The sequence below is a fragment of the Thunnus albacares genome, chromosome 5, assembly GCF_914725855.1.
Source record: "Thunnus albacares chromosome 5, fThuAlb1.1, whole genome shotgun sequence".
In the NCBI taxonomy this organism is placed as follows: Eukaryota; Metazoa; Chordata; class Actinopteri; order Scombriformes; family Scombridae; genus Thunnus; species Thunnus albacares.
Genome location: NC_058110.1, coordinates 31,240,209 through 31,265,325, shown reverse-complemented (window position 1 = coordinate 31,265,325; position 25,117 = coordinate 31,240,209). Strand labels below are relative to the sequence as shown.

Sequence of the window (25,117 nt, the reverse complement as noted above, 5' to 3'; positions counted from 1 at the left end):
AGAGTAGCGTTGGAGTTCACTCAATTGAGCTTTCACTGAAATGTGTGAGTGTGTTTGTAGTGTCCACTCGTGCTCATCATTGCTACTCAAGTCACTTTTTCTCTGGATTGAATTCTGATTGGCTTAATAAAGTAGGTTTTTGATGCATAAAAAGCATGTGTTACATGTTTTGTGTGTGTATTTGTGTATCATTATGACCAGTGTGACTGCAATGAATGAGATGAGTGAGAGTGAACTGACACTCACTTAACAACTTTACCCCATTAGCCATTAAAAATACATCTCAATGGTTTATAGCCAGTTAGACCATTAAACCATGGGACTTGTTGAGATTAAAAGTGGAAATTAAATGGACGTCATTATCTTTAGCCTTTTAAGGGTAATTGGGAAAATGAAGCTTTATCAAGGGTCAGATTCAATATTATTATCTTGATTTTTGTTGCTGAAATTTTAGTCATGCATGATGGACTGCTGAGATTAAGAAAATGCAGCCTAAACTGTGTGGGGGATTTTTTTAAGAAGGTCAGATGAATATATGCCCATACAGTCTGCGTGTGTGTGTGTGTGTGTGTGTGTTTCTAGTGGTATGGTTCAAAATATGATCCTCTGTCATGAAAAACGTTGCACCACAGAGGGCTGAAATTTGCGTTTTCAAGTGTCTCGGTGCTATCATTTAGCGCCACCTGACCTATTCTGCAACTTCTCTCATTTTTTTATTACTCTCTGTTTATTGGTTTTATCTATAAAATTGAGATGAAAAAGATAAATATTTAAAATTAACATTTTTTTTTCTGTTCAGCTATAAAAAATATGAAAAACAATTATTTTATTTCTACATGAAATTGAGAAAACAAATCAAATCCCTGTACATAAAAGCTGCATGAAAAGTACATATTTACAGAGTCTTCTGAGTCTTTGTATTTCCAAAGTGCTTTTTAGGTATTATATGACCCACTTGGATCAGTACTTTAAGTATCATGTCAGGAGGGAATAGTTTGGAAAGCCTGAAGTTTCATCTCTCTGACATCCTCATGTTCAGTATCAACCTCCTCCATTCACTCTCATGTGCTCTTATGTGAAGATGAAAAAAAAAAATTTTCTTAGCTTTCCTCGCCTTTGATTTCAGTTCTTATTTCACTCTTGCTTCTTCTGGCACTTATCTGTCATATGCTTACATAAGGCATATAGGGATATTTTGGGCTTTTACTTTCAGGGCAAAGTTTTACAGTTCATCACCGTCTTCACAGTTATATGCTTGTGATACTGATATAAAAGGGAATGGTGTGTATCCTATGTGTGTTGCTCAGGATCACTGCTTTATAGCCTTATATTTAAATAGAAAGATGTTCTTGCTTGCTATAGTGTGATGGACTGAGGAAGGTGAACACATACAGCGAGTTTAATTCAAATCAAGATCGACACAAAAGGTAAACATGTTGCCAAAACCATCAGAAATCATCATCTAAAGCAGGGCCGTTTCTGGACATTTTGGTACCTAAGGTGAGATATCCACTAGCGTCCGTGAGGGGATTTTATCTTTTTATTAGAATATTTTCAAACAATTCAAGTAATTTTATGATAGCTGCATAATTATTTTAAATGTTACTTTATTCAGCTTCACTCACCTGTTCTGTGTCATTTCAAGGAAAGGAAAGGGGCAGGAGTAACCAGATTACTAATATGTGATTCTTACACATCAGAGAACCTGAGGTTCATTTAAACATAAGAATATTAATGATAAAGTTTCAGTCTATAGAGTCTGCTTGTAGTCTCCTCTCGGTATCAGGTATTTCATGCGGGTGCACTGGATGTCAATGTGACAGATGTTTAACAGTAGATCAGGCATCTGGAATTAATTAAAAAAACATTTCTTCTTTCTCATTGGCACCCATCCAGCTGGCGGTTACCTATAGTTGCACGCCAACTCAACTATGCCAAAAAATGCTCTGCTCTATCTAAACCAACACACAATCACAATCGTGCTACTAATTGTTGACATTTCTTTCATTGGACAGAACGAATTACCTCACCTTCCTTGGGCACCACATCGATGTTCAACATCAAGATCTTTAGTTATTATTTATCTTTAGTTAATTTTAGAATCCATTTTAAAATTTTGGTGCTCACTTATACAACTCTACATGGCCAGGCTTCACAGTATATTATGGACTTTGAACCTTGGACTTTTAAGACTCGGGGGGATCGTGCTTTCCAGTAAGCAGGCCCTAAGCTTTGGAATAGTCTCCTAATAAGCTTGAGGTCCTTGGAGACTGTGGACTCTTTTAAAAAGCAGCTAAAAACCCATCTGTTCAGACAGGCATTCGGGTAGCGTGCAGGATTTCATGTTTTAATTTGTCTCTTACGTCTGTTCCCCTTGTATATTTTATCCGGTGTCTTTGTTTTATTTATTTGATCTGATTTAATTGTATTTGATGTTATCCTTTGACTGCAAAGCACTTTGTGACTGGTGTCTGTGAAAGGTGCCATATAAATAAACATTGCTTGCTTTCTTAATTTAGTTTAGTTTATTCATTTGACAATTTTAAAACAACATTTAAAAAGGACAGATTACATGGTTGCAACACTATGTGCCTGCGCAATTAAAAGAACATCAAGGATAACACAATAAAGTCATGGGACTCATTTCCATTGTGGTCCTTGTTGTAGTTTGATGTTATGGAGGTGTGTGCGTGTGTGCACGTACGTGCATATGGGGGTAGTGGAGTAAGGCATTGGCAGCATTTATAAGCACAAAAAAAATAATTGGAGACAACAAACATTTAGCAAAAAGCCTGTGTTACAAACTGGGGCTGTGGAGCTGGAAAGACGTGTGTTTACCAGGAAAGTAAGGTGCGGTAAATAGATGCTATCAAATTGCATTATGGGAAGGGTAGCATCCAGAGTTTTTGGAGCTTGAGCCATACAAGGGACTAAAAGTGTTTTTCTTTTATCCACTGCTACTTTGCTTTTGACCATTTGTTTGTGATCTTTCTCTGGCAAGTACCCAAACTTTAATGAAGTGAAATATAAATCCCCCAATTTTATGAAAGATCAAGTCTGAAAGATCCCCTCCAGACATGTTTTAGGACATGTAAAAATTCCCTGCTTGAAATAATAAAGTGTGTCTGACATGTTTTGCCCACAAACATGTTCAGGTACCTCGTTAAAAATCCTCATTGATTGAAATTGAAATAAATTTTTGTCTCACTCTATTCAATCAAATTTGACATTTCTTTGACATTTCTGTCAGTGTTAATTCACGAGAAAGAGACAACCTAAAAGTATTGATGTTAGCTGTAGCTTTTAGTTAGCCAGCAACATTACACACACAACTCTGATTGTGTAGAGTTTTTCTACGGGGCAGCTCAGACTCCCAAATCTACCAGAAAATCAGGTTCTTCTTTTAAATTTTGTGTTTTATTTTTCCTATTGTGTCTGTGTGATCATTAAGGTGGATTCATAAAATCTGGGGATAAGCTCATATTTCTTCTGTTCAGGTTAAAACATTTTCAACGTGTGTAACTCTTTCCATTGACATCACATGAAATCCCACCACTTCTAAAATTTGCTTTACCTTCAGTCTCAAAACACTGAACATTTGGTACCAGGACAAAAAGGGGATGTACCGGCACAAATGAAACATATTTGTCTTATGTTATTGTGCTTAGGAGGAGCGCACTGATGAATTTTTTAATACATATGGCGACAATGTGTAGAACACTTCCTTTGGCTGCCAAAAAGCAAAGTTCAGCTTTGTAGGCATACATGACTGAATTCCTAAAGAGTTGATGTCAAAAAGAGCATTATAATCCTCACAATACATGGCAACACTCTACATCTTGACATCAGCATATATGTTTCCATAATCCCTCTTGCTATACACTTGAATCCCCTTTCAGCTAGGCAGAGATAATAGTACATCCATTGGACTGCTTTCAGAATGCTTAAAGACCTTGAAGAATAGGGCTGATGATGTCACTAGAAGAGGGCTGTGATAATAACACTGTGCCGGTACCTCCGCCGTGGCATCTGGCAGCTATGAATTAGATTGCGCGATTGTCATCGAGAAAGCTTTCTTTCAAGAGCTCTTCCCTGTGAAGACACACAGGGATATGAAAGGTTTTAGACTGTAGCAGGACAGAGATAAATAGGTCTTTATGAACTGTGCCATGAAAGCACGGAAAGAGAGTGGATGAGATACAGGAAAACAAAGAAGAAAGAAAAGGATTTATTGTAAAAGTGATTAATATCCTGTTGATATAATAGAATCAAAGAGCATATTCATAGAGGTCCATTTAAGGTCCGCTTGTTCTGGAGCTTTTGCCTATATGACAGTTTTCATCAGGAAGTGCACTTTCTTCAGTTGCATGGAACTTGTATTTGTTCAGATGTAAACCAGAAGCCACTCCATCTACGAAGCTGAACAAGGAGTGTGGGCAAACTCCTGCTTTCACTCTGAATACACTTAAAATATCTTTGTATTATTCTGTGCAAAGGGTCAGGTCTGCCTCACACAATCGGCTTTTATGCTGCAAGTTACAGCAAAAGAAGTACATACATAATTTCACAGCAGAGGGGCTGGTATTATTTATGCTGTGAAGAAGCATTCATCTGCAGTGAAAAGCCTAAACGCGTAGTATGAGTTTTACTGTCAGAATGACTCACTGTGAGTGTTTGTTCCCAGATCAACAGGCTTACTGGCAGCAAAGGGTCACAGAGCTACAGAGCTCAGAGTAGATGGTATAAAACATTTCTTTCACCCTGGAAACATTTGTGCTACAAGAGAAGAAAGAAAGAGCCTGAAGGGAGACTTTGGGCCCTATTTTAACAATCTAAAGTGCACGGTCTGAAGCGAATGGCACAATTGCATTGAGGGTGTGTCCAAATCCACTTTTGCTATTTTATCAGCGGAAAAACAGTCCATGCACCAGGTGCATTGTTCAAAGGGGTTGTCCATAGTCTCCTAATTAATCATGGGTGTGTTTTGGGCATAACATGCAATAAACCAATTAGAGTGTCATCTCCCATTCCCTTTAAAAGCCAGATGCACTTGCACCATGGCGGGTTGCTATTATGATGATGTATTTGCCAAGTAGTAAGAAGGAGCACTTCTCTGCAGAGGAAACAGATCTGTTCATGCGCAAAGTCAAAGTGCACAATCCATAACAAGCACACTTGCCCCTGCTCCTGGACCCTCCCGTGGGCCCAGACCACCAGTTTAAGATCCTATTCATTACTTTGTTGCAAATGTATTTTCGTTTGGTTTTTGATAAAGTTTATTTTTTTAATTACAGATTTGGCTTCTTTAAAATCGTTTTGTCATGGAGTAACAGGTCAAATCAGTGGGGTTTTAATTGCTGAAAGTATGGAAACCTGATCACAGTACTCTCAAAAATGTTAAAGAATATTTGTTAAATATTGTTCAAAAATGTAATCATTCATTTTAATCATGTAAAGAATCATCAACACAGTTATCAGGACTTGTTGAGCTCTCCAAGGTGCTGATCCTGCTGCTGGCAGCAGCTAGAAGCTGTGCAGATTTATTTCCTTCTTTAGTTTAATCATTGGTGTCACCTCATTTATTTCCTCGTATGTTCCTCATGTCATCATGTATTGATGCAGCAGGAAAGTCAATCTGTGTGTGATCCGTTGTTGTCCGTCTGTTTAAATACCTCTGTGTATTGCGATGATTTGGTAAAATAATTAGACAATTTTATCTGTCATTGCTGCGATAAGTTAAATATTATGCCCAACCATTATGACATGTATTTTTTAAATTATGCTGATATACACAATAATAATTCTTCACATTGTAATCCTTTTACTTGTAATCTTTTGCATGTCTGTGTGCTGTTGCGCGTCCTGTGCGCCCGCCTATGTAGACGCATATTACTGTCTTGATAATGCACCCTTAAAAGAGTGAACAGTGAAACACTGCGCCATTGACTTCAGACCAGGTTTTTGTTGGTCAATAGTGCAATCACTCTCTATTGCCTCAAGATAGCAATGTGCCAACAATGGACCAGACCACACCTCACTTAAAGACCAACACACCCAACACACACCCATGGGTGCAAGTGCATTAGCTATTTAAACAACGTGGGTGCTGGAGGGGAAAATGACAACTGCGTCGGTCTTAAACTAACAAAGACACTTGCGCTGCGCTTGGCGCTACTTTGCGCCGTGAGTAAGATAGGGCTCACTGTCTTTGTTGAGGCATTTCATAAAAAAACAGCAATACAACATACTCTATCCTTAGACCTTCAATTCAGATAAGGGAAGAGTCTGATCAGGAGGACATCGAGCAGCTTCCAGGTACCACCAAACAGAGAGGATATCATGTCATGTGATACAAATGTCACAAATGTCAACCGTATGGTGGCACTAGAAAAAAGGCAGGGGATCGCCAAAATCAGTAGGATTCAGCCTCTTGTGATTATTGAATCTCTGTACAAATGTTCATGGCAATCCATCTAAAACTTTTTGAGATATATCAGTCTGGACTAAACTGGTGGATATAAAGACTGACTGACATTGCCATCCCTAAAGCCATGCTGCCAGTATATCTGAAAATTAATTAAAGTTCTATCAGAGGAGTAAAATTACTTTTAGTCTCTTACTTTCTTCCTTGTTATTAAGCTGTCACTCTACCCTAACCCTGAATCTCAAGTGAGAAAGGAGCAGTGTTGCCTTCTAGGTAGAAAACAAGTGGAGATTTCTGACTGTAAAGTTTAGTGAGGAACTGCTCATCTCTTTGAGTCAAACAGAAAATGTGAAACTCTGTCTGTGCAACAAGAATGACTTGGACTGCTAAGTGTTTAGATCAGCAATTAGATAATATTTCTTGGGTTTTGGCTGCTGTGTCAAAGGGAAAAGACTTATGAAGCACTTATTACCATCAAAATGTCATGGATAATTACTAGTTTTAGTTTTAAACTGCTATCCACATGTTCCGTGTCCTATCAATCGATTGTACTCAAATAACACACACATAGGTGCCAAGGCCACAGCATGAGCTCCCAAAGTCAAGAATAAGTACGCACGAGCACACACACTTATGCTAGTGTGTGACAGCTCATTCAAGCTGACACAGTGCAGACCGGCAGCGTGTGAATAATTCAAACAGATTATTAATATTTGAAATCGAACAGCATAGCAGATGAAAAAGTCATCAGATTCCAGATTCAGACTCCTTTCATCCTCCCTCCTCCTCCCTCTTTTAATGGACAGAAGATGCAGAGTGAGAGAAGGAGAGAAAGAGAGAAAGAGAAAAAAGTCATACCTTAAGATGTGAAGAAAATGAGTAGAGTGTGATCGAGGAAGGACAAGACAGAAAATTAGCCCTTATGACACTGGTAGTGCAATTAAGTCAAAAGGACAACATCATCTGCAAAGAAATAATGTTACATGACTCAATGCAATGCTACATATTATGCAGCCTTTAGATTACTATCAATTATCCAATCAGAGAAACACAGAAATGAGGCCAATTTGTGCATGAAATGCCTTGACAAAGTAAAACCATCCAGGTAATAACATCAGAACTTTTCTTAAAAATCCATGAATATACCACTGTGAACAGCTTAGAAAAAGAGCAAAGTAAATGATCAAAAGTACCAATATTCAGCATAACTGGGATTTTTTTCTCCATCATATGCAAAGGGATCATTCCATCCATGTAACAAGCCCACACAGACAAATACCAGTCACCCAAAAATGACATATAGCTATAGTAATTATGAACCTGAGTAGTGTACACGTTATTATTGTAGCCATGACGACAAAGGTAGCCTAACTTTAAGGAAGTAGTAACTTTGCCACAGCAAAACTGGTGTTTGCCTTCTAACTGTGAATATTAAGCTTCCAAGTCATGTTGGGACAGTTTTTTAAAAACCGTAGCTACAGTCGTCGCCTAACCTTAACCCCATGGTTATTATTGTTGCCATGACAATGATGGTCACGTAACTCTAAGGGAGTAGTGACTTTAACCCACACCACGTTTCTCAACCCTCAACAAAGTGATAATTTTAACCCAAACCATGATCTTTCCCGTAACCTAACCAAGTGTTTTTTTTTTTTGCCTAAACCTAACCAGACCTTTACCACAGCGTTGTCACGTCGATAGAGGGACCAGATTAGGAAACACTCCTGTATGTCGTTCTTGAGTGTACATGGTCAAACGACATATTTGGTCTTAAGTAAGTTCTTGTACAGCTACTTGCTTTACAAAAAAAAAGTTTGTTTATATTGTTAAAATATGTTTATACAGTATTCCTCAAAATAAACTATCTATGTAACCATGTATTGGTGTTAAAAGTCTGGTATCATATTGGAATTAGTATCAAAAATGTACCACTGTAGGTATGTTTGTAATATCAGAGGAGTATGAAAGAAAGTTTGATTAAAAAATAAGCTATTGACAGTGTGATTTTTTCTGACCTCATTTCTTGGATGGCTCTGTTGTTATCAAGAGAGCTGTGCTTCTCTGATTGGATTTGGTACAAAATATCTATGTATATCTGGGTATTAAGATGATAAACATCTTATATGAAATATAGGAAATAAACCTAACAAAGTGTGCTCTACACTGTGTTTTCTGCTGCAATCTGATACGAGTCTCGCACTTTCAGGTGTGCAAAGAGTTTTTTAGTTTGACTGCAATTTTGGTAACAAAATGCTTTCACAGATGTCACCATAGGTTAAGTTGCTGCTCTTGTACTTTTCATACAGTATATTAGTCATGTCAACCCAAAACTAACTAACTGACTAACTAACTAAGAACATCTTATTCAGCAGTGGTGTTGTTTTACAGATATTCACAAATCACTGACTCAAATTAAGTCTAATTGTGTGCAACTAGTGCAATCTAAAAGAGTAAAGACGGTATTGTAACACTAATATAATTTCAACCATAATTTGTTTTTGCACTCAACCTCTGATCCTTAGATGTGCGATTTTAATCTCCCTCTTGTGATAAAAAAAAATGGATTCACTGATGGATGAATTGCAAAATCTTGACCTTATAGCCCTCAATTATACACCATGCACCAGTGAATTCAGCAGATTTCATTATCCGCCGCAAATGTGTTTCCCTAAAAGTTCAGAAGGGTAATCCATTAATTGCATTTATTAATTACAAGATCACAGTTGCATTCAAATAAAGGTGAAAGGTGAAGAAAAAAATAAAGTAAAGCAAAAAAGCAAAATGGAAAGATGTGATCAGAGGGGGAAGAGAGAGAAAATAAACACAGAACTGTGAGGCAGAAAGAGCTGCAGAAACACAGAGAGAAATAATTTAATTATTTGTTATAAATCATTTGACATGACATTAAATGTTAATACAGTGAGCTGAGTTGAAAGCTGCTGCTCAGTGCCATTGTTTGAGAAACAGAAAGAAAGAATGAAAGAAAAATAATACAGCACATGTGAGGAGATGTGTGTGTTTTTTTTATATATTTATGTCTGTTACCATTTGTAAATAAAGAGATAGAAGCGATTTTGCTTATATATGAGAGCTGCAAAATAATAATATGCATATCAGTCATGGTGAGAACAGCGGAGTGTCTCCATCTTTCTTTCAGTTGTTTGGCTAGATGATGTTATTTGCCTCAGGTGGCACCAAGGAAGAACATACTTTGGTTGATTATTTTCATAAAAGTGCAGAAAATGAGCCAAAACCAATATGAATATCACATGCAGTAGCTTTTGCTTTGAAAGATGGCTAGAACAAAATTAATTCTAATTTTTGTTCTAATATTAAAGCTGCAGCCGGCGAGGATCGGGCCCTCACACCTTTATGCATGTTGGGGCATGCTGCAGTCATTCTGTTATGTGTGCAGTACGCGGTGCTGGAGATGACATGTTGGAAATTGTGTATACATTTGATGAACTATATGTCATTTACCCTTCACTTCCTGTTGCCTGTAGGCACTACTACATAAGTGAAATATTAATACAGCAATACATTTACCAGAGAGCAACTGACACGGAAATACATTTTCATGTATATATTGGACATATTGGACATTGCATGTAGGAGATAACTATCACTTCCTGTGTCCACTATGTGGTGCTAGAGAACACCCACTAACTATATGTCATGTTGCTGTATATCATTTGTAGTAAATTTCATGTGAATCGGATGATGTTAGTCACATAAAGTTGACTTCTTTTTGCCAGTAGGCGGTGCTACACAAGTGGTTCATTAATGCAGCAATACATTTGGTTGAGGTCACTTGACATGCATATGCATTTTCATGAATATTGGAAGTTGCACGAAGGACTGCCTTCCTGTTGTCAGTAGGTGGCGCTATTATTATGACTCAATATTGACATATAGATGTGTTTAGGCCTGGACTCTTATCAAGCATGTGAAATTTGGGGCACATTGGACAATGTAAAGTAGAATTACAACAATTTCCTGTCTCATGTATTGGGCAAAATTGACAAGCACGCCACTCCAAGGGTATTCCATGAAAATTCAAAAGCTTCACAACTTAGCATCAAAAAGGTCTTTAGATGTCACCTACCAAATTTGAAGCCACTCGGGTCAAATCTCTAGGAGGAGTTTGTTAGAATACAATGCCTGTCAATGGCTTCACTTTGCAACACAGTAAATTCAAAATGGCTGACTTCCTGTTGGACTTAAGGTATGGCTCCAAGAGGCTTTTTGGTATTGCATCTGCCTAGCAAATTTCATACATCTAAGTCAAATTTAAAGGTGTGGGCTTTGACTTTGAAATTTTCAAGGCGGGGCCCTTAAGCCATTTTGCCACACCGAAGCCCAAGACCCATATGAGATATCATGTTACACCACTTCTGATGCATTTGCAAAGTCTCTTGATTTTTTGAGCACCTCTAGTGCCTTAAAAATGGTTAATTAGGGGGGGCAATAGAGCCGACGTGCCATGCCCATGCCCAACTGTGATATCAAATCGAATTGGCTGACTTCCTGCCTGGCAAAAAAAAAAATCAAAAAATATATATTCTGTCCAGAACGATGAGAGCAATGATCCCACCAAAGCTCATGAACATCCAAGCAACTTTATCCCAACATAGCCCTGCGTTTGGAGGCGCTATGGAGCCTGCTGTCCAAAAACATGGGCCCAATCATTATAATTTTCACCAGTTCTGGCGTGCGTGCCAATTTTCATGAGTTTTCGATCATCCGAAGCCCCTCAAAAATGCAATAGCCTACTATAATAATAGACACCTGAAAGAATAGTATTTGCATATTCATAGATTATATACAGTAAATATAGGCATATTCATAGGGAGAGTATTTTATATACATCTTAAGACATGAAGGGAAATCTTTACGCTACAAGGGACTAGTCATGTTTGTGGGTTTAGGCCACTTAAACATTTAGTTAAGGATAAGACAGATGGTGGTTGTGGTAAAATCTTGGGGGGAGGGCAGTCAGTACTCTCTGTCTCTTGCTGAGTTTGAATGTGTTGCCAGTCAGCAGTGTGCAGATACATCCAGTAAAAAAACATTTCTTTATTGTGTTGATAAAAAAATAAATCAGGGTGCAAACAAATTTGCATTGCAACTTAGTTGTATATAAACATAATTTTTAGGAAACAGGATCCAATCACACCTGTAGCTGCCAGCCCAAAATCCCTATGAATCGCAGTATATTAGTTGTGTCTTAATGTATGACACAGATGTGGAGGTTGGGGTGGAGGATTGGCGTCTATCAAGTCAGTTCACTTTTTTAAAACCCTAACCATATCTTTCCAACCCTAACTATAAAAACGGCACATATGGCACTGAACATCATTTGGGGTTTTGAAGAATCTCCCAATATCAGCTTTGTGTCTGGCAATATGGGTTGGGAAATGCAAATGCCAGTATGCTGGTATTAGCTCGCAGATTGGATTTTGTTCAGAAGGTAATATCAGCCTTAGTGTTTATATGGGGACATCAAAGAAGACAGACGATAGCTGAGGAATTAACTGGCAGGAGGGTGAAAACAGAGTGAGAGAGGCATAAAGCACTAAATCATCTTTAATGGATGGTTAAATATTTTATGCTGAATTTGGAGGTAGTGGAACGGATTGTGGAAAGTGCAATGAATGCTAACAGAAACCGATCGAGTCTAATGGATCAGCGTCTTAGCTGCATTTCAGGAATGTAAGTAATATGCACTGAGGGGGATGAAGCATTAGGACCGACTGCTCAGCTTGGAGCAGTTTGAATCCCGAGAAAAAGCTTTGATCTTATGTTGGATTCACTGTTGAATCCTGTTGTCAGTCAATTAATCGATTAGATGATCTACAACAAATTAATTGAAATTCACTTATTAAAGAATAGGTTCACATTTTTTAAAGTCTATATTAAAACAATACTCACTTGCATACGGTACCAGTCAAAAGTTTGGACACACTTTCCCATCACTTGAATGAATATGTGTCTTTTTAATGGTAATTTAAGGAAAGGCCACAATGCTGATACAAGTGCTCTCAATACTGTCTCAAACATGGAGTTGCCTGACTGTTGCCCTCCTTGAAACTAAATCAAAAAGAGAAATACGCATATAGAATACACTCCTTATACATCTTTGTAGCAGGGCAGTATGTGAATATCTCTTAGTATGAATTAATCTACACTGTATGTGAACGACTGTATGACTTCTCCTTGCTCGGGGCTTGACTCTGTGCCCTTTCTTTTCTCATCTTGCCCTCTTTATTTTCTTCTTCCTCTTCTCTCTGCTACTGCTGCTGCCGCCAGGAGTCTTGAACTCATAATTATAATGCAGTTATACTTTCACTGAACGTCAGAGAAGGAGAAAGAAAGGAATGGAAGTAGAGAAAACAAGATAGTGTAGGGGAAAAGGGCAGAATATCAAGAGACTGTTTCAATAGTGAAAGAGAGGAAAAAATGATTGTATTTGAACTGGAGTGCCAGAAGTCCAGAAGACAAGAGACCTAGAGACTTAAAGAGAGAGGACAAGATGTTCTGGAGGGGAGAGAAAGATAGAGGGATTGCTGGGTAGTCAAGGTCCCTGATGTAAAGAAGGGAGGAAAGCTGAACAGCCATGAAATATTCTCTCTGAAGACTCTCTACTTGCCTGCAATTTTAAGCAGAGAGAAGGAGGGGAGGAATGTAAGAGAGAGAGAGAGAGAGGTGGTGGTGGAGGAGGAGGACAAGTAGGCAGCGAAAGAGAGAGACAGAGAACCAAGATTAGAGTAGATGAAGCAAGATATGGATGTGGTTGAGAGGGAATAAAGTAGAAGAAGAACGGGACAGGGCGGGAAGGAAAGAGGGGTGTGGGTAGAAAGGGAGGGAGGAGACGAGGAGAAAAGGAAGAGTGTGATGAAAGATGGACTGAGAGATTGAAGGGAGCTGAAATCTATTCAGAAAGCAAGGAATGAGGTTATAAAGAGCTGGATTTAGAGAGAAGTGGAGAAGTGACGCAGAAGAGGAATTGAGAAAGGGGTGGGGAAGATGCGATGAGAGGGAGGAAGAAGGAAGAGAAAGAAAAAGAGAAATGGAATAGAGGGATATCTTTGAAAGCAACAGTATAAAGGCAAATGTGAAAGCAAGACACTGAAAGAGGAGGAAACCAACAGAAAAGATATCAGAAAAAGATGAAGAGATAGAGTATTTTGCAAGCCTTAAAATGTTTGAGTTCAAAGGACGAGCCAGCATTGATGCTGCTACTTTGGTAACGCTAGCAGACATATTAACAGAAAGCTACATTACTGTGTTATTCTGGGTACATAAAGCAACCTTCCTGTACTTGAAAATACGCATTTGGACAACTGCATTGCATTACAATAACAGCAAACTAACTGCAAACTAAATACACAATACAAACTCAATACATGACACATTAAATGTTTACCATTATCATCTACGGCATCCTCAAGTACAATTAAACCCACCTGGGTTGTGGGAGAGCCCTCTGATTGGACAGATTGACTCAGCATTTGACCAATCAGATTCAGCTGTAAAACAAGGTCAAAATTCATGCTTGTAAATGTAGTTTGTAGTTGTAACTTCAGTGTTGCATACATAGCTAGGAAATGTGTGTGTCCATTTCTCATGTAACTTCACTGTCGCACACAAAAGTAGGAAATTTGTTAGTCTGTCTATTTTATCGATTATAGTCTGTCTACAGGTGTTGGGGAATATTACTGTTAATGTGGAAAAAGTTGTTCTTTTGTGGCTCCAAATAGATCTGCATAAAAACTATTGACTATATCATAAAGATGGACATAGCGAGGTGTGAGGTGTGCCATCTTTTCTGTTTGGAGCCAGGACCTTCCAAATATGGAGTGTAGGGTCTTTCACACTCTGGAAACATGCCCCACTACCTCAGTCAGAAGCATAAGCTATGTCACTAGAATCACAGAGTGGTGCACACTTGGGCTAACGTTAGCTACTTTGGCTAAATTGTGCTACCAAGGCAGATTATTGTAATCAAGTTATATTAAACTTAGTGAAATATTGCCACAACAGTCTGACTTGAGTCCCAGAGCCTGGGAGAGCAGCAGGCAAACTGCCAATCACAGCTGTCAATCAACACCCACACAGCAGACATCAACGCTACTATAAGTCTTCAAATCTTATTAACAGAGCAATAATTTCTAAAATGACCACCAGCACACTCATTAGAGGGCCCAAATGTAATAACTAAGACCATAATGAATCATTGAAAAAACAAAACAAAGACATTTTGTAAATGAGAGTCAACTGGAGCCAGCATCTAGCGGCCGTCTGTGGCGTTACACTACCTACCACTACTACGTAACTTCAACATTGGCTTCTGCCTCAAGCCGTGGTTGTTGCTGCTTGGCAAAAACTGATAAACTGCAGATGCACGACAGACAAAGGCAGGAAAGATGAGAGAAGTGAAAAGCAAGAGGAGCTAAGGATGTGGAGACGGATAAAAAGTGAAGAGGAGGAAAGATGCAGAAAACCAAAAAGAAGGTAATGAGACAGACGAAAGGATAAGAGACTGAAAGACTCGGATGTTGAGATGCAAAGGGAATGGATGAGTGAGAGACCTAAAAAGAGAGAGGGGTGTTGAGTATGGTGAACATCTTCTACAATTGGAGATGGGGGGGGCACATGAGGAGGAAAAAGAGGCAGAGGAGGAGACAGAGAGAATGGAAGAAAGAAAGAAGGGGATGCGTTTAGGGAAAAAAAAGGGAGAGTGTAAGAGTGCAAAAGAGCCTGAGGCTGGACTAAATGAAGGAGGGGCGACACAGAAACATTTGGCTGCAATGCGTTTTTGTAAGTTTTATATAAGTTTTATCAAGGGCAGCTGATGCAGAAAAGACCTCGGTTTGTTCATAAATCAAAGAGACAAAAAACCTGCAGAGTTAAAGCAGATAAAGAGAGCAGATATTATGATATTTTTTATCATCATTTATATATATATATATCACGTTTTTACCACAGAAGTCAATAAAGTATATCAAACAGAATCTGGAGGCAGCAAGTGAACATTTTTATTTATTTGTTTTTGAGGGTGTGTGTGTGAGAGAGCGAGAGACCCAAAAACATCAAAATATAAAAGTAACAATCCCAAAAATGTAAGATGAGAGACACAAGCCAGCTAGATGTAATAAAAAGAAGGGGAACCCTTGGGGCAGTGTTCCCTCCAGGCTACCAACAGATAATTGACAATTAAATCTGACAGAAACAAAACCGTAGAAACAGGACAATCAAACTCATATTTTAGAAATAAAGTAGAAACACAAACCGTTGGGTCACATCAGGCTGCTGTTTGTTGAGTTGATACAGTACTTGATGTCACCTAAGGTGAAAAGACTGTTCAAGACAAAAGCCACAAAGCCCAGCAGAGCATAACATCCCCAACCTTTCCTGTAGCATCAAAATCTGTCCAAAATGTCAATACTGCGCCACGATATCTCATAAACTTTTTGATTGAGACACCCTCAATCAAACACGCTCACAGCCTTTTCTCTTCTCTGTCTTTTAAAACAATTATAGCCCCATTACCAGTGATACTTCAAAAAAAGCTAATTCATCGGTATGGTTTTTGATTTATCCAACAGTTTAGGCAGCCAGAAGTGCAACGAATGTTGTTGCGTCTTGCATTTGAGTCTTGTTAATGTTCGAAAAACTGCCCAATTTAAAAGGCTCCCTGTGGAGGGTTTGACCACTAGCGGTGCTTTAATGAAACACTTTAATGAGCATGTTGCTTTATTGTTAGTAAAAGCGTTTTGTCTGAACACACCATCAGACAATCACACTTACTGTTTACTTTTAGAGTCTTGTGTGCATTACTTCTGATTGGTCTACATGTATGCACAGCTGGAAAATGTACTTCTGACTGTTTCATCTACTACAGGATTATAAACATTTTAGACTTGGAAATAAAAGTCTAAAATTTCAACTTACGACAAGCTGAACTCATGATTAAGACTGGAAAATGTAGATGAACACCACTGGTAACTGCAGTTGAACCCCATTCCCGTAGATACATACATAAAATGTTATTAGATTGGATTTAAAACCTGAGAGATTAAGGTTGAAACAAGGCATTAACACTACCAGGTTCAGAGGCTTGATTCCCACTGTGGCCAAGTCTTTTCCCACAAGGAGCTTTGAATAAAAGCGCATACCAAATCTCATTATAACCAGCAGCACCTATAGCAGAGAGACAAGGCACCTGCAGCCACACAAAGCATCTGTTTGACATGCAGGCTGCGGACTGGATTAAACACTGAATTGGCTGCAAAGTGTTGATTAGGGTGTTAATATGTGTGTGAACTAAAATGAGCCGCTTATCTCAGGTTTTTCTCATTTGACCGAACCAACCTGTGTGTGTGTGTGTCTCTGCTTCTGCTCTCCTCAGATACACTAAGATGAAGACGGCCACTAACATCTACATCTTTAACCTGGCTCTGGCTGACTCCTTGTTCCTGGCTACTTTACCTTTCCAGGTAGGAATTTATCAACCATCTGCAACATAATATACAACAGAAAAAAGTATTTTTGCAAAAGTATTTAAAAGTGTTCTCCTTGGTGTTTTACATTGTTTCTTCAACGAACAAAGACTCATGAAAATGATTATTATTGTTGCAAGGTTTTTCCATAACCGTTTAAAGCTCAAATTATGTATTTAATGTAATATGCAAGAGGCATATGTTACACATACTACAGTAAAAACCATTCATATTAAAACATTATCATCATTTCAGTGATTTATTGCTTTGTGCCTTATCATGCGATGCCACTGCAGCGAGTATATTGTCTGGTAAAATATTACTTTAGAGCATCATTACTGTTAAAAGAAGACCCATCTTTTCACAACAATAAATCCTCACAAACTCATTGTGCCTTGAAGATTGCTTGTATTTTTTTTTAATTTCTCTCTTATTTATCATTTTGTAGTTTTAAAATGTGCTGTGTAAATACTGACTTGAGCTGAACGATTCAATGCTCTCAATGTCGCTTTAAAAAAACAAGTTTTGCTCTCCTCTCAACAGCTGGATGTTAACAAGACTTTAACAGTCATTAGCTGCTCTGTCTTCCACTGCACTGATTTGTTTCCACTTCAATGAATTATTAACCGTCCAAAGTCATATATCAGAGGAAGTTCTCCCTTCAGCTGTATATCTGTGTTCATTCTTTGATTTCCCGATGTTACCAGGGCACTGACGTGTTTCTGGGCTTCTGGCCATTCGGGAATGCTCTGTGCAAGGCCGTTGTGTCTATCGACTACTACAACATGTTCACCAGCACCTTCACCCTGACAGTGATGAGTATGGATAGGTACGTGGCCGTCTGCCACCCTGTCAAAGCTCTGGACATGAGGACTCCTCACAAGGCCAAGGTAAACCGTTTCATTTCAAAGTGAGACATTCACCTCTCCAAGACCTTCACACCTCTTTTATTCTACTCTCGAAGTCGGTTGACATGAGATCTATCTGCGAATAGAGCATAATGTTACGTAACCAGGTAATTCTGATTGTCTGGTATCATGACAAAGTTATTCGTCATCTTCATATGTCAAACAGCTGTACAATAATTGTAGTTAATAAAGACTCCAGCACTGGTGTTACGCTGTGTTGCATGACCTGTAAGTTTATTTTTATTGGGGTATACTTTGGCCAGGAATGTCTTGACACCTTTGTGTGTGATGGTATGAGACATTAAAAGGTGTGAGAAGCTATTCCTGCAATTTCTGCAACTGACTTTGACAGGTAAACACTCTGTCCTATGATGACATCTTAAGAAACATGTGTTTTCAAGAACTGATGAAAATATGACAAAATGAGGAAAAACTAAAGCGTTGCAGAAGATGATTTGACAGTTTTTTCTGTCCAATTTTCTTTATCACAGTAATCCTGCCAGATTTCTTTGATGAAAGGAAAAAAAAAACTTTTACAGCAGCTGGAAACTGTGGCCACAAGCGCATGTTAAACTATTTGTCCTTGTAGATATTTTCACGCGTCAAATAAAGGTCAACTTTGACTAATAAGCTTTAATAAAGGCTGTATTCCATTCAGGTATTTCAGTTCCAGGCCCTGGTATTGTGTATGCTGCTTTACTGCCACGTCACTACTGAGACCAGCCTGGTATCACCAAATGGTGTATGAATAACACATCAAATTCAAAAGTCATATTGAGTTTAATGACCACGCATTTTTTGCTTTTCATCGTGTCATTTCGCACCATTCAGGTCTCCAAAAATGACCTATAGTTATGTTTGAGTGACAGGGGACGTGACGCATTTCAGATGAAGTCAATATAATGTGACTTTCTTTTCTTTTGTAAGGTGATTTTGGCTCATTAGGAGGAGGCGGGTTGGATGGATGGTTAGACAGTCAGTCAGTTTGCAAAAAATTGCAAAAGTAACAGGAGAGCAAAAAGTTGCAAAAGAGGCAGGACAATTTTAATGTCACATCAGGACATTTTAACCTGGCATTTTTACCATCACATCTGGCATTTTACTTCCATTAAACTGGACATTTTTGCCGTACATTTTTTACTGCATTTTAACTCAAAACATGATCCTTCTCTAACCCTAACCAAGTGGTTTTTGTGCTTAAACCTAACTAACAGCATTAAATGACATGCAAAAAGCTTAAAATACATAAAAGAAAACACAAAATGTCCTTAAAATTGATGTATTATTTATACACCATCCCATGAGATTACATTGCTGAGACAACTTAATGCAAGCTTTCATCGTGTTCTGTTATCTAAGCTATAACAAGTATGAATATCAGCATACATTATATATAAGCTATAAATTAACTCTTGCTTGCATCCTTCCTAGTTTTCCTATTGCCTACAGTTACTCTGTAACCATCATCACCATGTGATGTACTATGTCTTCAGGTGGTGAATATCTGTGTGTGGGTGTTGGCTTCAGCCTTTGGTGTCCCAGCCATGGTCATGGGGAATGTAGAGGAGGAGCAAGAACATAACAGTAAGTAATTTACACACACATACACACACACACACACACACACACACACAGCTGTGTTGTGTGAATGAAAGGTTCTGGATTAGAGAGAGAGGTTTGGAGGCTAGTACAAGGGTGTGTGTGTGTATGTAAGTGTGTGTGTGTGTGTAAATGTGTATACCTGCACACATACTGCACGGCATGCATGCACTGACCTATACACACATCCATGCTCCCTCACTATACGTGTACATAAGAACAAAACATACTTGCAGTACACATCATCATGCATACTGTACATTCACATATATTATATTTGTGACTGTGATAGTTTTTATTTACATATCTAATTAACAGCTGTACTTTTATGGATTCGGCTGCTGAAGGTGGGTGAAAAAAAAGCAAAATGCTTCAAGCTATATTTAAAAAAAAATGCTCACAGGGTGTGATGTGAGTGAACTTGTTCACAAGTATTATAGCTGTCCCAGTTTTTATTGCTTTTATTGCACAGCATCTGACTATTGTGTGATGTCCCCTTTCCTCTTCATTTCCTATCAATCAAGTGCAAAGTGATTTCAAATCAATTGCCTGCAAAGCGACTCATGATGCTCAATGTTATGAAAATTTTCACAGTGGGTGCGTGTTTGTGCAGTGTCTGGCCAAGTAGATCTTTTTAAAATGTTTGTTTTGTTGAGGGAACAATGAAATAACAGCATACTGCTGAGTCACTAGATGATTTTTAAAAACTGTAAGTTGGTCCAATTAAGGGTTTAATATGAGATTTTGCACAAAGTCCTTTTAGTGTAGCATAACTGAATGATGGCAGTTCACAATACTGGATGTTTTTAAATGAAATAAACAAACATACACATCATGTGTAAACTGTCATTTATATCAATAAAGTATCTGTAACTGAATTAAATACAACTGCAGAAAACCATAATTACATTTATTTTAATGACATTATAATACAAATAAAGCAGAACCCTAATCCATTAAACAAGGCATTTATTTACAACTAGAATGGACAGCAAGGAACAAACTGACTCAAAAAAAACCTCACTGCCTCAGTGTAATGCTGCTCATCATAATTTAATAAATTTGAACCCAAGCTGCATGATGCAATATCCATTAATGATGGAGAAGAAATGAATAATGGATTTCCAAATCTACAGAACTATTGCCAGCATCATATGGAGACTAAACTTCAGAAAACATGTGTTTTTTGTGAAATATCAGCCTTCAGATCCAGCTACACGGTTTGTCAGAAAAATATTACTGTTAATGCTGTTCCCATTGTACCTTGCAGGCCTGTCCCTTCATCACATAATCTGAGAGGTTGACTGCTTATAAATCTTGCAAAAAGCTAGTAACAAAACTATACCAGTATCTTAAATCATGCTATAAGTATTTTTGCTGGAACTGGCCTCCAGGTTTATGTTTGAATAAAGCTGGGCGGTTTTGTTTCTGTTGCTGCTCTAAAGAGACGAGTAGATTAGCAACCTTGGACCTGCAGCTGCCACAGATTCCCCCATGAAGAGTTCTCAGTTTTGCTGCTATAACCTAAATGCCCCACTGCCCTTGTAAATATATTCAAATCTGATCAGTTTAACCTTCATAATGAGGCTATAACTCTCCACGCTTGAGAACTCATTGTTGCTTTTGCCCATTTATCTGCTGTTTCATTGCCTTCTACTCCAACATGAGCTGATAACCAGAGAAATTCAACTGTACATGCAATTTTATAGAGCATCACCTATAGTTCGCTAATTAAATCTGATCCAGCCTTTTAGCGCTCCCTTCCAGGATGTACAGCTGAACTCCATTTCCTTTAATGAGATGTCAATCAGCCTGGTGCACAAGCGCTCCATGCAGGTTAATTGTGCTGTTCTTCTTCCACGACCTCAATGATTTGATCAAAAGGTGCTTAGCCCGATCTTTATGGTTCATGTCACTGTTATTCAGTGTTTGCACAGCCTTCAAGTTATCACTTGTAGAGCATTCTTCATCACTCCTAGTTGTATTTGAATATGACTAGACCTTTTTAGTGTTTTTAAGGCTAAGGTTAAGGCTGCAGCAAGACTAGGTTAAATACATATAGAGAAAAATTTAATTCACATTTAGTTCATATTCTAATAGCACTGTAATAATTGTATGATTTAATCATCATTTCACATTCACAAAGATACAAATAAATTAAGTTAAAACCAGAAAAAACTTGTGAATACAAATTCTTCAAATTTGAGAAGGATTGAGAAAATAGTACTCTTGGTCAATGTGATTGCTCTTAAATTTTTCACTGAAAAAGTTTTTAAAAATCATACCCCTTTATGCGTCTTAACTGGATTTTGTCCATAATCTTGTACTGCATATTAACTGGATATTGTGTTCACTCATTTGTAGTGTGTGACTATTGTATTTTTCTCTTTATGTGGTTTCTGTTTATTGTTGTAACAATGTTTATGCTGCTCTTTTGGCCAGGTCACTCTTGAGAGAGGGAGATTTTAATCTCAATGAGACTTTTTACTTGGTTAAATAAAGGATAAAAAGAAGAAGAGATAAGTTAAAATTAGCAAACCGCTCTACAAATAATGTGAGCAAAGAGGAATCAAATGAGAGTCCCAACTTAATGTCATTTAATGCTTGTGCACTCTCAACATTACAAAAACAGAATTCTCCTGTCTCTGGACTGATAAATGATAAAAGAGGGCACCAAATTTCGCACAGGGACTCATCAAAGGTTAGTTGATATAAAAATAATGTTAGACACTTGAAAATCAACTTGTAATGGTAATTATATGAGTGAATGTCATAAACCACCAGGGCACACTGGTGACATCACTGCTGTGAAACTCACCATGGAGTTCGATGTCAGCTTCTATAAAGTAATACGGTTAAGTGTCCCAAATGATATCTAATTAGCCCCCAGTCAGTCAGTTAGATATCCGCACATGAATTGACAGGATGTGTCAGCATGGGAGAGCCAAGCCAAGGTTGATGGGGCTTTAGTCATCCGGATGGTGTAAAGATCGCAGGGGACTTGAATGGCACTGGATGAACGATAAGGCTAGATGTAGGGCAATTTAATGCATGGACCTACTTGCATTCCATACAAGAAAGTGCTTATAATTAAGGTGGTAAAAGGATAAACACTCAGCCTTTAATTGTTTATTACCATACATTCTTGAATATGGCTGACATTGGAGAATCTTCATCCAAGGGGTGAACAGGTTGGAATAAGTGCTGCCTTTGTCAACTGGACAAAAAGGAAGATCTTAAATGTCCACCAGTTTCATATAGTACAGAACAGGATGGCTACAGTATCATTGAAAAATATGTCCCTCAGTTTTAAGCAATGAATGCTTTACCAACCACACTTGATCTTGTCTGATTAAGGTGACTGAGGTGACTGATACCTTATTCCTTTGCCAACAACAATGTGAATTATGCTTGTTGGTTCTCTATACATCTCAGGGACATGGTGAGAGAGTTCTCTGCAGGAAACTTTGTTGTCCACAAATCATACCAACTGTTCTCAGCCATGGCAATAAACCAAGACCATGAACAGACAAATGCTGTTATAAAGGGCAATGGAGGAGTCATTGGCTTTACTGAAGATCCATCAGCACTCAAAAGATGTATGGATGCTGCGCTTGAAGTGAGCCAGCTTGTTCAGGAGTGTGAGAAATCATCAGATGTCAAGAATGAAGCTCAACATCATGATCAGACACACAAGGCTTAGAGGGTATTTGTGGAGAGTAGAAAAGCTAACCACTGTTACACAGGACGTTGGTAATCCTTTTCAGGAAGAGTCAGATAACCTTCTTACCCTTCACACAAAGGACATTGCCAATCCTGATAGTGCTGCGTTAATAGCCACACAATATGAGAGAGGTGCACATCAAAGTCATGTATTCATGACAGCACTTGCATCCTATGTTCAATGCACATTTTTACCAGCCACTTAAGAAGAACAAAGTTGACTTCTTCAAAAGAGAAGCACATTCAAGCATCTCTATTCAGAAGACACTGAAGGAGGACTTCCATCTTTTCTCTCAACTTGTCATCTCTTGTCAAAGAAAGGAGTATGACTTAATAGAATTCTTTCAGCATGAAAATAATCCATTTCCTGCATCTCTGACTGACAATGGGAAGCTTCATATAACCAGGAAATCTCAACTGGCTGAGATGCTTGAATCCAAAGTCAAGATGTCAGATCTTGAAGTAGTGGCAGATGCTGTTGTCTTCAGTGGCTCAGCATCAGTGAATGCCTTGGCACACTGAGCCATAAAAACTTTCAGTCAGCATGTCATGCAAGATGTTAGTCCGGCAGTAAAGGCTTATGCCACAATGAACAAGTGCTCAGATATAATTTTTGATGTATACGTTCCATCTAGTCTGAAGGCTGAGAACAAAGCGAGGGCAGGGAATGAAAAGGAGGGTGACAGACTTCATCAAACCACCCAATAACTGGCACAACAGAGACAACAGAAACAAAATGGATCTCTTTCATTGTCTAGCAGACAAAATTGCTGGTGTCCAAACAACAAATATGATCGTTGTGACCAAAGGACACAATGCACAATCCAATCAAGCAATGTGTCTAAATAATGTATCTCCCTGTACTCCTGAAGAGGCAGATACACAAATATTTGTGCATGCAAAAGATTTAGTCCTAAATTACAACAAGGTATTGATGTTTTAGACAAATGACACTGATGTGATTGTAATAGCAGTATCATGTTTTCCATTCCTGAAAGAGCTAGGTCTTGCAAAGCTGTGGATTGCCTTTGGTCAAGGGCGAAGCCTGAAATGGATCACCATTCATGAGATCTGCTCTGTAACTGTGCTAGAAACAAACAGAAGAATCCTGTTCTTCCATGCTTTTAGTGGTTATGATGTAGTGTCAGTATTTCAAGGCAAAGGAAAAAAAGTCTGCTTTGGACACTTGTAATGTCAACCAGCCATTGGTGACAATGATATGCAGACTTTAGGGAAGTATTTAGTCACCATGTATGACAGGTCCAGTAGTGCTGTAGGAGTTAACAAGACACAACTGGACGTGTTTGCAGGAAAACAGACATATATCTCTATTCCACCAACTCAAGATGCCCTCCTTCAACATGCAAAACGTGCTGCCTTCCAGGCAGGATGCATATGGAGTATGCATCAGTAAATAGGCCACATTAACTGAATCCTAGTGACTGGGGGTGGACAACGTATGGCGAGGGATGGAAGGTTTGCTTGATGACTCTCCAACCTATTGCAAAGTGTTGCCAACAGCTGATGAAATGCAGATGTAAGACCGCAGATGTAAGACAGCAGATGTAAGACTGTGGAATACCATGGAAGATGCAAATGCCATCATTTTAGCCTGAGCTGCACTGCACTTTGTAGCTGTGTGTGCCAGTTGTAAGGTTGATTAAATACACAATGATGCATCCAGATGCCTATTTACCATGAAAGCTGAATCATCAAGTAAAATATTAGGCAACATAGAGTGTCTTAAACTTTCTAAAACTGATAAATAAATCCATCCTACAAACCCAGATGTTGTGCAAATAGAATCTCTATGTTTCAAAACATAGGAAATGACCCCTCAAATATTAATTTTGGACAGTTTGTTTTGATTGTATGAAGATAATTGCATCCAATAGCCATAATTTGGTGGTTATCTTGAAAAATGGCAGCTATATTGAATTTCCGTTTGGCAAATGTTAATT

The 25,117-nt window shown here is 38.3% G+C and overlaps 1 protein-coding gene across 2 annotated transcripts in view; it reads left to right on the top strand.

Moving 5' to 3' along the window:
• oprl1 (opiate receptor-like 1) overlaps nucleotides 1-25,117 on the top strand; it is a 103,813-nt gene that overhangs the window by 56,545 nt on the left and 22,151 nt on the right. For both annotated transcript variants that reach the window (XM_044352388.1, XM_044352387.1), the window contains exons 3-5: nucleotides 16,836-16,923; nucleotides 17,634-17,816; nucleotides 19,328-19,418. In XM_044352388.1, the coding sequence (XP_044208323.1) occupies nucleotides 16,836-16,923; nucleotides 17,634-17,816; nucleotides 19,328-19,418 (362 nt within the window). The remainder of the gene's footprint in view (nucleotides 1-16,835; nucleotides 16,924-17,633; nucleotides 17,817-19,327; nucleotides 19,419-25,117) is intronic.